This window comes from Dromiciops gliroides, chromosome 1 (assembly GCF_019393635.1).
Source record: "Dromiciops gliroides isolate mDroGli1 chromosome 1, mDroGli1.pri, whole genome shotgun sequence".
In the NCBI taxonomy this organism is placed as follows: Eukaryota; Metazoa; Chordata; class Mammalia; order Microbiotheria; family Microbiotheriidae; genus Dromiciops; species Dromiciops gliroides.
The window spans coordinates 621212937-621230926 of NC_057861.1; the positions used below are offsets into that span (position 1 = coordinate 621212937).

General features: G+C 42.5%; 1 protein-coding gene across 2 annotated transcripts in view; it reads left to right on the plus strand.

The window, feature by feature from the left end:
• Positions 1-360: 360 nt before the first annotated feature.
• Positions 361-17990, plus strand: part of SRL (sarcalumenin) — a 70111-nt gene continuing 52481 nt past the window's right edge. The window contains exon 1 of one of the 2 annotated variants that reach the window (XM_043976775.1): positions 361-437. In XM_043976775.1, coding sequence (XP_043832710.1) covers positions 377-437 — 61 coding nt within the window. In that variant the 5' untranslated portion in view covers positions 361-376. The remainder of the gene's footprint in view (positions 438-17990) is intronic. The other variant, XM_043976774.1, reaches the window with a different exon arrangement.

Sequence of the window (17990 nt, forward strand, 5' to 3'; positions counted from 1 at the left end):
AGAGACCACTTTGTATTGTTTAATACTTCCATTTTCCCCAAGGCAGAGTTGAAGCCGGCAAAGTCCTGACTCTGGGCTCACCCTTCTCCCTCTCCTAACTTCTTCCTTATGGTGGTGGGTGGCAAGTCACTTTCATGTAGGCTCAGGCTGCCCATTTGAGGAGGAAGACAAAGCTAGGTGTCTCATCTCCTGGATCCAAGTATTAGTGGCCTTCTCAACAAAGTAATGAGAGAACTTTGAGGGCTTTTCCCTGCCACATTGGCTTGGTTGTCCTAGTGACTGTGTGACCCTTCTCCCTCCCCTTTCTCCCCCCCCCCCATTGCCTGACACCATATAAATAGAGGCACAGAACAACTGGGAGTTCTTGGCAGTCACCATGAGGACGCTGGCTCTGCTCTGCTGCTGCATGGCTTCTCTCCTGCTCTCAGGGAAAGCAGGTATGACCCTTCTTTGAGCGGGAGGCAGGCAAACTTCTTGGCTTAGGTGGCTGGACACAATGGGGTTTGAGGAACCTAGCAAATGAGAAAAGTTGGAAAGGGGATTTTGCTTGTCCCTGGCCCACCCCCTCCTACCCCCGTCTCCCAGCTTTCACTCTGAAAGTCTTTTCTGGGGTGGGGAGGTTCCAGACTCCTTCACGTCAGATTTTCCTAGCTTTCTGGCCTCATCCAGCTATCACCTTTTTGACCTCCCCTGTGTCTGCAGTGGCAGAGGAAGGATTAGGTACTAGAACTGTGGGAAGCAGTTTGGGAACCAAGGGTAGGTGGGGAGCCTGTCGGTGGGGGTGGGGAGGAAATTCTAAAATGAGCAGTCAGCCTGGATCTTAGGCCAGACCTTGGAGGGGCATACATACAGGATGGGATTGGGAATGGAAGTGGATTTGGGGGCAGTGGGGAACTCCTTGGTCTCGAGGGAGCCTCTGGAGGAAACCCCTCAAATCTTAGAATTAGAAGGGGTCTTAGAGGTCACCTGTTTCAAATACATGCCCAATGAAAGAGACGGTGGCAGGAAACTCCAGGTGCCTTTCTGCTTTGTAGGACTGAGATCAGCTGGGAACAGAATCAAGGATGGGGAAGGAGATAGTGATTGTGTTCTATGGAGAATCAAGACAGAGTTTGGAACAGGGTCTGGCCTGGGGTCAGGCAGGAGTGGGATTGAAAAGAGGTCCAGAGCTATTGCTTTTCTTTTGACATCTCAGCATTTTGTGTGGTCGAGAAGGTAGCTTGGGTTACAGCATGGAAGTTATTTATAGGCTGTGGAGAGGACACCGGATCAGTTTGCTACCCCTCCCTTGATTTGAGTCCTGGTGCACGAGTAGTTGGGGCTAGGCTCTTCTCAGCCATGCTCTCAGGAGTGCAATGGGGAGAGCTGCTTCAGGGGCTCAGGATCTTCTGACCACCTTACCTCCTCCCCACTACCATTTTGGCTTTTCAAGATGGAGCACTCCCAGCCTAGGCCTAAGCTTGCTATTCTGTGCTCCCAGGGACACTCAAGGACCTGAGCTCTGATCCGCTCTCTCATGCCATCCTCACTCTGTTGCCTACTGGTAGGCAGTCACAGTTAGAAGTGGAATGTGGCAGGCCTGATGGAGAAGCACCTCTCCCCAGGCATAGAGGGGTGGGGAAGGGGCCTGCAGACCTCAGCATGTGCTGCTGGGCCCTGCCCTTGTCTGCCCTTGAGTTAATTTGGTCTCCCTGGGGCTGCAACGGCAGAAGCTGCTGCGTATTCCAGGCGGCTGTCAGGTGGCTAAGTATGGAAACAGCTTGGTAATTGGATCCTGAGCCCCAAGCTGCCGCCACCACCCCTACTCTCCCTGGCTCTCCCCTGCTCTGGCCTCTTCCCCCCACCCTGCTGGGCCACAGCTGCTGCCTCCCCTGCACTGTCACACGGGCCAGGGGGTCAGGGAGTTTTAGCCTTTTAAGGATATCCTTTATCCTTCCTTCTAAAGAAAGGGGCTTGAACCCTGTGTGGACTGTTATCTCCCTGACCCCAGTGGGTGGGTAGGCAAGATTCTTTCCTTAGACTCTTGTCCTTTTCTATCCATCATGGAGAGAGGATAAGGGGAGAGGGTCTTTCTCTTTTCATCTTAGACTTTTCTGCTTTGTTGATATCTGGCTTTGATGGAAACCTTGTCTTACTTCTAAGGAAAGAGGTGACTCTTCTTCTACCTCCATTTGGGAGATACCACCTCCAGAATTATTTTGCTCACCTCCCCAGACTGCAGCTGATTATGTCCCTGGATTGGCGCCTCCCTTGGTAGATTCCACCACAAAGAACGGTAGCTCTCTTTTTACCCCCCACAGAGGTAAATTCTACCCTCTGAATGGTAGCTCTTCCATCTTTGGTTGGAACTATGTATCCCCGTTCTTATGATAAATTATATGTCCTTACTCCAAGCCCATTCTACTTCTACTCAGCCACCCCAAGGTGTCCCCACTGGGTGGACTTCTGGTGGCAGAATCAAGAAGAATGAGGAGGCAGGTTATCCTTTTAAAGCCCTGCCCATTCCTTACAGAGGAAGATTTCCAAGGTAGCCTCTTTCTCCCTCTCTTTGATTCCATCCCGTATGCTCTTGAGTAACTCTGGGTTAAGCTCTTTGGGTGGGATAGGGTTTTTCCTTTCAGAAGCCCCTGTTTTAAGGCTTAATATAACCTCTGTTCCCTGGTCATCATCTGTTTGATATCTAGCTTCTCTACCCAGAATGCCCTTAGAAAACGCAGATAAGCCCATGTGGGCCACATCCATAGCAACATCCCATTTTTCTGCTATGACTTTTAAGCTTTTAAACAAACTTTTAAAGTTTGTTGTCCACTTCCCCTTTCCTGAAGGATGATCCTTTTCCAGTCTTTATCTCAATGACCTGGCTTAGTGATTTATGTACAATGGAAGGATGTGATATCCCTCTCAAATACCTTAGAATCACAAAATCTTAGAGTTTAAAGGCTACTCAGAAATAAGTTAGCCCAAACCTCAATTTGCAGAAGGGAAAACAGGCCAAGAAAGGGAAAATGAGTTGCCTAAGGTCATACACTAGCATAGTCTGATCTATCTCTTATTTCAGTGTTCTTTCCATTGTACAAAGGAATGGTCTTTAAAAAGAGGAGAGAGATGAGTGTACTGTGACAGCCTTCCACCTTGACTTCTTCTTAGACTAGGCCTGGGGAGGCATTCTACAGGTCCAGCCAGAGATTCTGTAGTAATTACCCAGACCATGGGGATGGGGAAGAGGGCACACATCTGTTGTGCAGCCGTACTCAGAGAGCATGGTAAGAATGATGCTTTCAGTTATCTGTCTCCCCAGGAGCTTCCTGTGGGGGCAGAGTCATAGTTAGGAAAATATTTCTGTGGGCTGCCTAACAATTGGCACTCATTGGCAAAGATTGGTTTAGGAACATAATGGCTGCCTATCCATTTGACATGGAGATGTGAAGTTAGATCTGGATGCTTCCCTGCCTTTTCTTCTACTGTATCCCAGTTCTCCTAGGATTCTCCTGCTCACAGACTATCTTGTCACCATAGTGTCGAAAGCTCCTATTTGATGTGCTCTGGCACTGTTGGTCCCTCGGTGCTCCAATGGTAACTTGACCCTCCTTGAGAGCTTGTGGTTATAGTCAGCAAACCCCCTAAGGTCTGGTTTCTGATGATTCCCAGAAAGTGGCTGTCATTCATAGTGACCTTCTTAGTGATACTGCCCTGCTGCTTGCTACATATACAATAGGGAGGTATGCTGAGGGGCTGGGGCCCTGCCCAACTCTCATGCCCAATCTGTGATTAAAGGGCCTTTTCTTGTTTTCCATAAAACCAGTAATGTAGAGGCTGACCAATCTGGTAGGTGTTATGGGTCATATTCTAATTAGAGAACCCCTTTACTTCCTCCCTCCCTTTCCCTCCACCCTCTAGGACTAGAGAATACCATGCATGATTGGGCCAGCTTGATCCTGAAACAAACCAAAGCTCTCTAAGCTGCATTTTCTTTCTTCCTCTCTAAAGATCTGGGGGTGTGTAAACTGACTTGGTCATCAGACGTTAAATCATCATAATGAAATCATAGACTATTAGAGGTAGAAGGAACTTTAGAACTTAGAATATAGACCTGGAAGAAGCTGGTAGAAATGGTAGAGCTGAAAGGGGCCATAGAACTTAGAATGGCAGACCTGAAAGGGGCCCATCATATATAGAGCTGGAAAAGCTTAGAATATAGAAATTTAGGGGCAGCTAGGTGGCGCAGTGGATAAAGCACTGGCCTTGGATTCAGGAGGACCTGAGTTCAAATCCAGCCTCAGACACTTGACACTTAACTAGCTGTGTGACCCTGGGCAAGTCACTTAACCCTCATTGCCCTGCAAAAACCAAAACCAAAAAAAACAACAAAACAAGAATATAGAAATTTAGAACTTGAGGAGTTCTTGGAAGAATATTCAAGTTGTCCGCAACTTTAATGTTTATCTAGTTGGATTCTCTCTCAGGAAACTGAGGCCCAGAAAGGTTGACTAGCTCAAATTGTACAGCTAGTTAGCAGTAGCATCAAGACTAGCACCTAGATTGTCTGACTCCTGATTGAGGGTTTCCCTCACTACACCAAGGTGCTTCCTACAGATTAATTACTAGCATGAAAAAAACCAATGTTTTAGTTTCTGATGTAGGGAAAGGGTTAGATGTGTGCATACATGTGTCTCAGTTTAATTTGAAAGTCACTCTTATCAATGGATGTTCTTTCACATGGGCTATTCAGAAGAGAAGGAAGTTCTATTAAGTCATAAGGTTTCAAAACAGGGAAAGCTAGACTTGGTATGTAATAAATGTGCATATAAAATTATCTTGAAAATTATCTAGCCCTGAATCTATCTAGCAAACTCAAACATTATTGAAATTTTGGGGTTTGGCAGATTGGTTATGTGTTCATGACTAAGATCCTTTAACTAGAGGAGGCAAGCTTATGGTTGTGCTTTGAGAGACAGAAAGGATGAGTTTTGGCAGATCATAGGCCTGTTTGGGTTTAGAGTTGCACGAAGGAGCTGGGATTAAATGGAAGAAAAGATAGATGCTTTAGGAAGTTTGGAGTTTGACCTAGTTAGCTAGAATGGAGAATAACATATTGACTAAGGAGGTCATTTCTAACTGCAAACCTAGACTTTTCAGATGTGAAGAAAATGGGCATAAAGATTATGTCTTATCTAGGGGAACTGGAATTTGTATATCATGACTTATATTTGTCTGTGTTAAGAGGACTTGTATTATCTTTCCCTCTCCTCCACCTCCTCCAACTACAGTGACATGATACAAGTCAGGTTGTATGGAATTCTGAGCTATTGCTACCCTCCTGCTTTGGTATCATCACAATGCAGAATTTAATTTGATGATCTGAGCTTCCATGTAGGTATTTTCTTCTAAGGCAGGGTTTTGTTTTTTTGTTTTTTTTAGTTAGGCAATTGGGGTTAAGTGACTTGCCCAGGGTCACACAGCTAGTAAGTATTAAGTGTCTGAGACTGGATTTGAACTCAGGTACTCCTGACTCCAGGGCTGGTGCTCTATCCACTGCGCCATCTAGTTGCCCCCTAAGGCAGGGGTTCTTAACCTGGAGGTTAATAGACCCCCACAACATGGATAGATTTCTATGATCCGTGAACTTGGATGGGAAAAATGACACCTTTATTTTCACTAACTTCTAACTTAAAGATAATATTTCTTTCAATTATGAATTTAAAAAATAAACAACATTAATATCTGAAAGAGCCCATAGTCTTCACCAGACTTTCACAGGAGACTATGGCTCTAAAAAGGTTACTCTCTGCACTAAGAGGATGAAGATTTGTATTTGAGAATTTGACCTAGGGGTGTCTTTGAACTGGGACCAGGGAAAGGCTGGTGGCCAGACAATTAACCTGTTAGTCTAGAAATCCAGCAGGGCCTGAATGAAATCAGGTGAATCAACATGTTTGTTAAAGTTGGAAGGCACCTTAGACAAATAATACTTTACCTTTAAGTAGTGCTTTAAAGCACTTTCACTCACAACAACCCAGTGGGGAAAGCATTACAATTATTCTTGTCCCCAATTTATGGATGAGGAAACTGAACTGCTTAGAGGTTGAATGACTTGTCCATAAACGCATAGCTAGTAATTGTTCCAGATGGAATTTTTTGTTTTGTTTTGGTTTTTTTGTGGGGCAATGAGGATTAAGTGACTTTCCCAGGGTCACACAGCTAGTAAGTGTCAAGTGTCCAAGGCCGGATTTGAATTCAGGTACTCCTGAATCCAGGGCCAGTGCTTTATCCACTGTGCCACCTAGCAGCCCTGCCAGATGGAATTTGAAAACAGTTCTTCAGTCTCTAAGTCTAGCACTATTTCCAACACATCACACCACTTTTGTAACAGGAGTTTTTAACCTTCTTTTGTGTTGTATACCCTTTGGTAGCCCATGGGACCCCTTCTCAGAATAATGGGGTTTTTTAATGCATAAAATACATAGATTACAAAGGAAACCTATTATATTAAAATACAGTTATCAAAATATTGATAAAATGCCAGTTCATGGACACAGATTGAGAATTTCTCCTAAAACATAGCTATCAAGCGAATCCAAAGCCCTCATTTTACATATAAGAAAACTGAGGCCCAGAGGTGGGATGTAACTTGCTCGAGGTCACACACCTAATTAGTGGCAGAGCAGGGACTGAAAACTAGGTCTTCTGACTCAGTCCAGTTTTCTTTCCACTACATCAAGCTCTTAATGAACTGAAATGGAAATTATGGTGCAGAGTTTCCCCATTTTATGTCATTTTACATTTTGTGCCACCCTGCCCCCCCCCAGTCATCTTGTACCTTCTTTCTCCTCTTCTCTACCAAATTCTGCTTTTAGGAGAGGATTAGAAACTTATTCAAACTAAGATACTGATGATTATTTAAAATATTACCTTCCTGAAAGATTTGTTGTTTCAGAGGGATCAAAATTTTAATTTAAAGGAATAAAACTTTAATATGGAATTCCAGGCAGTGGGTCTTGAAGAGAGATGTTTTGGGGCAAGAGTTGTCAAACACACTGCTGGTCAGCATATACAGGAACCAGATTAAAATGTATTTGGGAAGGGACAGCTAGGTGGCGCAGTGGATAAAGCATCAGCCTTGGATTCAGGAGGACCTGAGTTCAAATTTTACCTCAGACACTTGACTAGCTGTGTGACCCTGGGCAAGTCACTTAACCCAAATAGCCCTGCCCCCCCCCCAATTAAAATGTATTTGGGAAAACTTTAATGAAATTAATTAAAATAAAATATGGATAATATTAATATGTGGTTTTCGAAACCAATATATACCCCATATGACATGTATGGTTTAGTGGCCTCATTTCTATTTGAATTTGGTGTGACGATTTTGGGGGATGGGGGAGCCAATTTTAGGTTAGGCCTATACTCAGGGTAAAACCTTGGGTTCCTTATCCATTCCACAGGCCTCTCTCTTTTTTTTTTTTTTTTAGTGAGGCAATAGGGGTTAAGTGACTTGCCCAGGGTCACATAGCTAGTAAGTGTTAGGTATCTGAGGCTGGATTTGAACTCAGGTACTCCTGACTCCAAGGCCAGTGCTCTATCCACTGCGCCATCTAGCTGCTCCTCCACAGGCCTCTCTTAGCACTAGGATTCCAGCTCTAGGAGGAATAATACAGGGTGGTCCAAAAGTCACGAAAAGGTTTCAATATTTAATAACTCCTTTATTTTTAAAAAAATTGATAATACCATAGCATCATATACAGTATGTACAGGAAATGAATTTATATTATATGTGAAAAATCAAATCTTGTAAATGGCAAAAAATAAAGAAAAATAATTTTTAAAACTTATTAAAACATCATGACTTTTAGCCCACCCTGTAGAAGAGGCGTCGAGGCTACTGAAAGGAGGGTTTGGCTTTGACCTCCAGAGAGGTCAGCTGCAGAGTTTCCCTGTCTCCTAGGGGCTCAGCCTGATGAAAGGTGAGAACCCTGAACGCCCTAACACCTCCCCAGCTTAGCGATCCTGATCCTTATTGCTTCTCAAGCCTGAAGAGGGTCGAGGGCAGAATGCAATGAGCTATGAGGGGGTTAGATGGGGACAAATTCCAGTTCTGGACTAGTAACAATCCTGTTTAGGACTTCCTGCAATGAAGAAAGTCCCTGTTGCTGCCTAGTGGGCTGTAGACTTAATTCTCTTCTCTCATAGATAGGTCTATTCAGATACTCCCATCCCCTCTTTGAATCCCACCTCTCTTTCTCATCCAGCCCCCCTAACACTAAGGGCTCAATCATTCCTGAGTTTAAGTTTTGTTGCCCCCTTTCTGGATAGGGAGTGAGGTGCTGGCTTGGGGTATTTAAACTGAACTGAGGGGGCAGCTAGGTGGCACAGTGGATAAAGCACTGGCACTGGATTCAGGAGAACCTGAGTTCAAATCCAGCCTCAGACACTTGACTAGCACTTACTAGTTGTGTGACCCTGGGCAAGTCACTTAACCCTCATTGCCCCACAAAAAATTAAAAATGAAATAAAATAAACTGAGCTGAACCTTCACAAGGTCTCTTGGCTGAGCTATTGTGGGGGTGATGGAACAGAGGAATTAGCCATTCATACTTTTTAGTTGGGGACCTGTACAGCAATCGCCTCCCCTTCATCCCTAATCCCTCATGGAATGGGTGGAGGAAGAGACAGTTCCCAGGGAAGTGGAATTGAAGAATAACTTGTCCTCAGTGACCTGACTTCTTTGTAACCCTTTCTAGGCCACAGGCTCCCCTCCTCTTCTCCTGTGGATGAGTGTGCCAGGCTGTCTCTATGAGGAAAATATGAGGTTGTGGGCACTGGGAGGGCATCTCCTGCCTGGCACTGCCTTTGGTCTGGGACACTGCCAGTTGCCTATCTTCCCTCAGATAACGTCAGTGAGACCATGGGAGAAGTGTAATCGGTGTTGCTCTAATGAGCTCCAAACAGGGGCATAGAGAGATTTCAGGTGGGATGCTAGCCAAGGCAGCCTCCTCACCATCTCATTCCAAGGGTATTAAAAGATTGAGGGAGTCCTCTTCTCGTATAACCTGCTGCAAACGATCCTTACCGACCTCAGCCTAGAGCATGGGACCCAGGCCCTGCTGACCCCATCTCAAAGTTCATCCTCTGTGTCATGCCTTCGTTCAGCAAACATGAAATGTGAGGCAGGGCAATAGAGTGGAAAGAACAGTGAACTTGGACTAGGAGCCCCAGCTGCACTATTTAGTTAGTTGTGTGACCTTGGGTAAGTCATTTAGACTCCACCTCACTGGGGATCATCCTATTTGCACTTCTAATCTCACAAGGTTGTTGAGTGAGAATAATGTGTGTAAACTACTACAAAAATGTGTATTATTATTATTATTATTATTAGGCACATATTGAGTGCCTGCTATGTGTTGAGCATATGCCAAGTACTGTGAGAATACAAAAGAAATAGGAAGCGTGGCTCACTGTCTAGTTAGGTAAGATCTTACTTGACATAACTGGAGAAACAATCACATGTTGACTCAGAGTCACGGACTGGAATTTTAGAATCTTGGAGAGTATCTCGGCTGACCTACTCATTTAATGGATGGAGAATCAGTGGTCCAAAATCTAGAAGGAAACGAAGGTCCCCCCCCAAAGGTTAAATGGCTTGACCAAGGTCACATAGTTAGGGATAGGGCTGAGATTAGAATCTATTTCTGCTGCCACCTTATCCTGTGCTTCCCTCCGCACCCTTTCCCTGCATGCCTTCCTAATTAAGTGTGAAGATGTGTTCAGAACTCGAATGAGGCTGGGCAACCAGGGCTTTTCCCAGGGCACCAAAAAATTGAGAGGGTGAAGAAATTTCAAATTATATTTAAAAATATTATTCAATTTCAAAATTAGTTGCATTTATATTCTGACTGTATTTTCACTCTTTCAGAAGTGTGGCAACTAATTAACTAGAATAATTCGTTAAATTGGAAACTCGGGTAGCTTGTTTCCTCCAACCTTTTATTCTCTAAATGAGTTCCTCCCTGCCCAGGTCCTGCCCAGCCCTTCCTTGGGTAACTTTCTCCTTATCAGTAATCTCACAGTCACCCAGGGTCTCCCCTCATGAGCTAGTTTGGGTGTCTCTCCTCATCAGGCCTGTGTCAGGGCATGTCTCCCATGTTTAATTTGAAGGTGCATTTATTGCAGCTGGACCCAAGTGCCCTTCGGTGTTTCTTGCCTTGGGGTCTCAAAATGTCTACTTATGACTCTGGCATGTGAGACAGATTACAAATGTACTAGGAATTCAGAGATGGGAAAGGGCATTTCTGGGGTGGGGTTGGTCAGAACAGACCTTTTGGAGGAGCTAGATTCCCAGAGCAAGGACAGGAGGGAATTCAGAGGACAAAATGTTTTTTTGACACAGACCAAGCTTAGGGAGTCCTCTGTTCTGATACTTAGGGTCCAACGACCCTTCTCAATAAATCACTCCAGTATTTATTGAGTGTATAAGTGATGTGGCAGAGGTGAATGGAGTGCTGGGCTTGGAGTTAGGAAAACCTGAGGTCAAATCCTTCTTCTGACATTTACTAGTTATATGACTGGGAAAAGTCGCTTAACTTCTATGTGACTCAGGCAACTCCTTAAGACTTATCTACCAAGGTAGAGATGGAGTGCTAGCTGCTTTTTTAGTGAAGGAAAGTTTCTCACACTGAAGAAATCCTTTTATATTCTTATTTAGTGTGAACCTACTTTGTGCAAAAAACACTACTGGGGATATGGAAAGAGTATAAGACATGCCTTCAAGGAATGTATTATATAGTTGCTAGATGTCGTATATACATGAAAAGATAATTAGCTATAGGAGGCAATATATGAATATGCACATAGTAAGTGTTTAATAAATATTTGTGGAATTGACTTAGATGTTAAAAATCAAATGTGTGGGGTAGCTAGGTGGCACAGTGGATAAAGCACCAGCCCTGGATTCAGGAGGTCCTGAGTTCAAATCCGGCCTCAGACACTTGAGACTTACTAGCTGTGTGACCCTGGGCAAGTCACTTAACCCCAATTGCTTCACAAAAACCAAAACAAAAATCAAATGTGTGATTATAGTAATAATCTGAACTTATGTTTTATAACACTTTATAAACACTTCTTTCACCACAGACTTATGGGGTAGGTAGTCCAGATATCATTATTCCTCTTTTACTCTTTTTTTGGGGTGGGGGTGGGGCGGTGAGGGTTAAGTGACTAGCCCAGGGTCACACAGCTAGTAAGTGAAAGGCAAATCACTGAAGCATCAATTTCCTCATTTGTAAAACAGGGATGATGATATTTACATTTCTTTCTCCAGAGAGTCCTTGGGCCTACTTTGTAAATCTTTAATTGTTAGAGAAATGTGAACTACTAATAGGACTATATGTAGGTTGGGGCCTGATTGAAAAGAGTCTAGAATTACAAGCTAAGTGGCAATTCCCCGGTCCCTTTCCTCATATGGACTTTTTTCTAAGGGACCCCACCCTCTCTGACATTCATATCCATCTACAGAAGTCTAAAGCTTCTGCCCTTCTAGCTACAACAGGTGTAGGGAAAGCTGGGCCTGGAGTTATGAGTCTGCAGGAAGTATGTTCTTGCTGGGAATTCAGCCCACCAAACAGGCCCTGCAAAGCGGGTAGGGAGAATCCTGAGGTTTGGGAGCCCCCCCCCCCCATCCCAGGAGTGGGGAGGGCAATTCTACCCCTAATCCAGTTACTGCCAGACTTTCCATTTTTGGCACTCCTCCAAGATGTTGCTTAGTAAGGGAGTAAGCTAGCCCAGTTGTTTCTCATAGAACTTTCCAGAGAGCCTACCAGGGTAGAGTCAATACAATGTGGAAATTCACCTAATGCAAATTATACAATATTTATAGATAATTTACATAGTTGATTTTTCCAATAATTTTCAGTTGGTTTTAAAAAATCATTACTACTCTTAACATATGATAATTTTTCTCCTTGCCTTTCCTATTTACCATGTATTGTACTTTACTGTCTAGCTATACTGGCCTCCTTACAATTCCTCACATGTGACACTCCACTTCCTGTCTCTGTGTATTTGCCCTGGATGTTTCCCTTGCCCTCCTCACTTCTAACTCCTAGTTTCCTTTACTGCTTTCAACACTCAGCTTAAATCCTACCTTTCTGCAGGAAGCCTTTCCTGGTCCCCCCCCCCCAATCTCCCAGTCTCTTTCTTCTGATATTACCTTCCATTTACACTATGTTTTTGTATGTGAATAGTTGTTTGTCTATATTGTCTCCTCCATTAGAATGTGACTTCCTTGAGAGCTGAGTTTTTGCCTTTCTTTGTATCCCCAGCACTTAGCATAGTGCCTTGAATAAAATTAATGCTTAATAAATGCTTGTTGATTGACTGATAAGGAACAAATTTGAATCTGAGTGTTGATAGATCTCAGAGGTCATATTAGTAACAAAAGTCTGGTTAGCTCTATGAGTTAGGAAATGATGCTCATACATTAAGGTTATGGATTTAATTTCTGAATGCGTCAGTTAGTCCCAGCAACAGATTGTACCCTTAGCCTTAGCCCATCTGGTTCAGAATTGTGTAGTCACAAGGTGAGAGCAGGCAGATGGGTATAAATGACTCAAAGCAGATATTCCTACTGCTGGAGGAAAAAATATTAAGTACATGAAATAATAATAATAAATTACACAGCGAATTAAGTTTTACAAAAAGCTTTCCTCCTAATACTTTTTTGATACATCATATAATGTAAATATTATCTTCATTTTACAGATGAGGAAACTGAAGCTGAAGTGACATGACTTGCCCAAGGTCACACAGAGTAAAATCTGGGATTTGAATCCAGGTTATTCAGACTCTAAGTCCAGTTCTATTTCCACTGGTGAAAGCATTATTATTCTATATTCTATAGACAAAGAAACTAATGCTCAGAGAGGAAAAAGTGGTCACATCTTTAATAAGTGTCCTATTGGGGACAGCTAGATGGTACAGTGGATAAAGCACTGGCCCTGGATTCAGGAGGACCTGAGTTCAAATCTGACCTCAGACACTTGACACTTACTAGCTGTGTGACCCTGGGCAAGTCACTTAACCCTCATTGCCCCCCCCTCCCAAAAAAGTGTCCTATTCATGATGGCTAACTGTCATCTCCACATCTGAAAACATGTCATTGCTGCAAACAATGTTTCTGTTTCCTGGAGCAGGGTTCTAAAGCTATCAGAATACAGCTTTCTAGTTTACTTCTTATCCTGGTTCCTGAACGGTATGGGCACCTGGAAGATGCTGAGAAAGCAGTTTGGTAGAAAGGACACTGGGCTAGGAGTCAAAAGACATGTATTCAAATACTGGTCTTGACATTTACTAGCTGTATGACTCAGGAAAAGTCAGGCTTACATTTCTTAAAACTCAGTTTCCTTGTCTCTAAAATGGAGATAAAAAGACTTGCACAATCTACCTTAAAGAGTTTTTCCCTTCCCTACAATTTTTTGCCAGCTTTCTAGGTGGGGTAGGAAGGGAGCATAGATAGAAGCAACAGTATTTTTCCTTTCCCATTTTGCTCAGGAACTTTACCATCAGCATATTTTTCTTACCACCTTCTAGTAATTTTAGGACCTTGAAGGAAATGAGAAATAGTTTCTTTTTTTTTTTTTTTTTTTTGCGGGGCAATGGGGGTTAAGTGACTTGCCCATGGTCACACAGCTAGTAAGTGTCAAGTGTCTGAGGCCGGATTTGAACTCAGGTACTCCTGAATCCAGGGCCGGTGCTTTAACCACTGCGCCATCTAGCTGCCCCTGAGAAATAGTTTCTTAAAAAAAAAAGATTGGGGAGCCCTAGAGCACAGGCTAAAGTGAAAAATTCATGAGTCTGACTTTCAAGGCTCTCCATAATCTGACTCTAATTTGCCTTTCCAAGGTAAATTCCAATTCAGCCAGAATGGTCTCTTCACTATTCCCGGCCTATTCCATTTTCATTTCTGCCTTCAAAACTTTACTCATGCTATTTCCAACCCACAGTGACTACTGTTGCCCTTTCTTCTCTGAGATTCCATAGCACTTACTGTTCATATCATTCATTCTGTATTTACTGTACATGATCAGGTATTGTTAGTTGAGTTAAGTCAAGTCAAGAAGAATTTATAGTGCCAAGCACTATACCAAGAGCTGGGGAGACATAAAGAAAGACAAAAATCATCCCTTCCCTCAAGGAACTCACAATCTAATGCTGGGAAGGGGAAGACAACATGCAAACAACTATGTACAAACAAACTCCATACAGGTTCAATTGGAGATAGTCTCAGAGGAGAGGCATTTACATTCAGAAGAACCAGCAGAGGCTTCTTGCAGAAAGAGGAATTTTAGCTGAGACTTGAAGGAAGCTGGGGAAGCCAAGAGACAGAGATGAAGAAGAGAATTTCAGAAATGGGGGACAACCAGTGAAAATGCCTGTAATTGGGAGATGGAGTGTGTTGTTCAAGAAATGGCAAGGATGGGGCAGCTAGATGGCACAGTGGTTAAAGCACCGGCCCTGGATTCAGGAGTACCTGAGTTCAAATCTGGCCTCAGACACTTGACACTTACTAGCTGTGTGACCCTAGGCAAGTCACTTAACCCCATTGCCTAAAAAAAAAAAAGAAAAAAAAAAGAAATGGCAAGGAGGCCAGTGTCATTGGACTTCAGACTCTGTGTGTGTGTGTGTGTTTGTGTGTGTGTGGTTCAGAAGACTGGAAAGATTGGAAGAGACCAGGTTGTGAGAGCTTTAAAAGTTAAATGAGGATTTTTCTGTTTGATCTTGAAGGCAATAGGGAGCCAGAATTTATCAAATAGGGGAAAAGACATAGATCAGCAATTTAGGAAGCTGACTCTAATAACTAAGTAGAAAATAGACTGGAATGGAGAGAGATCTGAGGCAGGACAACCAACGAACACATAATTTCATTAGAGCAGGTGTGAAATGATGAGGGCCTGTATCAGGATGTTGGTAGTTTCAGAGGAGAGATGTTTTGAAAATAGAATTGATAGGATTTGACAAGAGATTGGATAAGGGTTGAGAAAATGAGGAATTGGTGATGATATCTAAGTTGTGACCCTCGGTTACTGGAAGGATAGTGGTATACTCGACAGTAACAGGAAAGCTAGGAAGAGGGGAGGATTTGTCAGGGAAAGGTAATGAGTTCAGTTTTGAACATCTTGAATTTGAGTTGTAGATGGGATGTCCAGTTTGAGCTATCTAATAGGCTGTTGGAAATTTGATACCACAGATCAGGAGGGAGGTTATTTCTGAATAAATAGATATGAGAGTTATCAGCATAGGGATAATAATTGAATTTATGGGAGCCGATGAGATCACCAGGTGAATGGTATAGAGGGAGAAGAGAAGAGGGCCCAAGACAGCACCTTGGGAGACACCCATGGTTACCAGGTATGACTTAGATAACGATGCAGTAAGAGGCTGAGAAGGGATGGTCGGACATGTAGGAGGAAAACCAGGAGAGAGCAGAATCACCATAATACTTTAAGGCTTGCAAAGTACTTAACATATATTTTGTCATGTATTATCCTCAAAACAACACTGGAAAATAAGTGACATTATCACTCCCATTTTACAGATGAGGAAACCAAAGCTAAGAGAGGTTAAGTGACTTGCCCAGGGTCATGCAGTTAGTATCTGAGGAAGGATTTCAACTCAGGTCTTTCTGATGTCAAATTAAGTGGCCTGGGGTGCAGTGGATAAAGCAATGGCCCTGGATTCAGGAGTACCTGAGTTCAAATCTGGCCTCAGACACTTGACACTTACTAGCTGTGTGACCGTGGGCAAGTCACTTAACCTTCATGGCCCTGCAAAACAAAATTAAAAAAAAAACAACAACAAATTAAGTGGCCTATCTCCTATACCACCTCCCTGCTTTCATCATTTTGTCCTGTGGTTATCTTTTCATATATATATTTTGTTTCCCCAACACAAGCAATACCTGGATTTTCAGTTCCTCAACAGCAAGTGTTTTTTTATTTTTCTTATATCCTTCTGCAGTATCCAGATGTATAGGTATGGGTATAGGTACACAGAAGATGCTCAGGAGGCAGTTTGATGGAAAGAACACTGGGCTTGGAGTCAAAAGATATGGATTCAAGTTCTGGTGTTGACACTTGATAGCTGTGTAACCTGGGACAAGTATGGCTTAAATGTCCTAAGCCTTAATTTCCTCAGCTCTAAAATGAATATAAAAATACTTCTACCACTTAGCTTGAAGGGTTATTGCAAGTAAAGTACTATATAAATTGTAAAATTTTATAAACTTCATAAGCCCCTTTATTTAAATATGAGCTATTATAGAATGTAAGGATTGAAAATAGAGGTTGTGGGCAGCTAGGTGGTATAGTGGATAGAGCATTGGCCCTGGAGTCAGGAGTACCTGAGTTCAAATCTGGCCTCACATAATTGACACTTACTAGCTGTGTGACCCTGTGCAAGTCACTTAACCCTCATTGCCCCTCCAAAAAAAAAAAGAAAGAAAAAAAAAGAAAATAGAGGTTGTAAGGTATTGTGTGGCACCCCTCATTTTATTTATTTATGTATTTATATATTCATTTGTTTATCTATCCATTTATTCATTCATTTGTTTGTTCATTTATTTATTTATTTATTCATTCGTTTGTTTGTTTATTTATTTACTTACAGGGCCATGAGGGCTAAGTAACTTGTCCAGGGTCACACAGCTAGTAAGTGTCCCTCCATTTTAGTGATGAAAAAACTATTAGTTGAATGAGAATAAATAGAGGGAATCAATTAGTCAACTGGTAAGGATTTATTAAACTTTTTTTTGTTTTTTGGTGGAGCAATGAGAGTTAAGTGACTTGCCCAAGTCACAAAGCTAGTAAGTGTCAAGTGTCTGAGGCTAGATTTGAACTCAGTTCCTCCTGAATCCAGGGCCAGTGCTTTATCCACTGTGACACCTAGCTGCCCCCAGGATTTATTAAACTTTTACTAAATGCCAGGCACCTTGTCAAGGGAAAGGTAAAATCATCTCCTTAGAGTATAAAAGGACTGGTGGGCCCAGAAAACAAACTAATGTTGCAGGGATCCTTGTATGATAGAGAATGGAGGATGAATATAAACAGTATTGGCGCTGGTCAGTACCCGGCCTAGAGAGAGAGGTCCTTTTCGCTGCAAATCATTATCAGAGCCTCTGAAAGGCCTGGAACCCTTATGGTTTTGAACACCCTATAGACATAATAAATAAGAGTGGAGAGACAAGGAAACATTATAGGGTATCGAAAAAGTAAGGCAATTAAAATTTTAAAATTGTAATAAATACTTCTGTAGATTTAATTAAAGAAAATGTATAGGGATTGGATCTGTGATTTCATCAGTGCAAGGAATCCCCAAGGGAGGAAGCTCTCTCTCAATGCAACTTAGTCTTGGAGAGGCCTAGAGCAAGTATTAAACCCAGGACTTCTAACTCACTACCCATCAATACAGGACGCCTCTCTTAGTAATACTTTTGTCCTCGTATGAGTCATCTTCTCTTCTTCCTCCCTTACTGAACTCCTCATTGTGACAAAAATAATAAAAGACATACTGACAAGGTATTCAATATTCTGTACCAGCAATCCTTCATCTCTTTGTTTTGCAGGAGATTTACCATTTATTTGTGTAAATGCACTAATTATTGAGGAAAATTAGCTTTTGTACAATGTTGCAGTTGATATTAAGCAAAGTTAATATTAATCAATTTAAATGTTCTGGAAGACTTTTGTGTTGTTAGAAACAGAGAGGAGTCAATGCTTAGAATCAATACTTATTTTGTGGAACCTGAAACCTTCATGTGAAGAACTTCTAACTACTTTGGACAAAGCTGTGGACATGAAATCAGGTTTCTCCCTGCTATTCTCATTTGCTTAAGCATCTTCAAGGCACCCTGGCTTTTGGATGAGGTGGCGAGGGTGAGTTTTTGGTATAGATGCTCAAGAAAGGAGTTTCATTCTACAGGATAAAGAGCCAACTTGGCAACA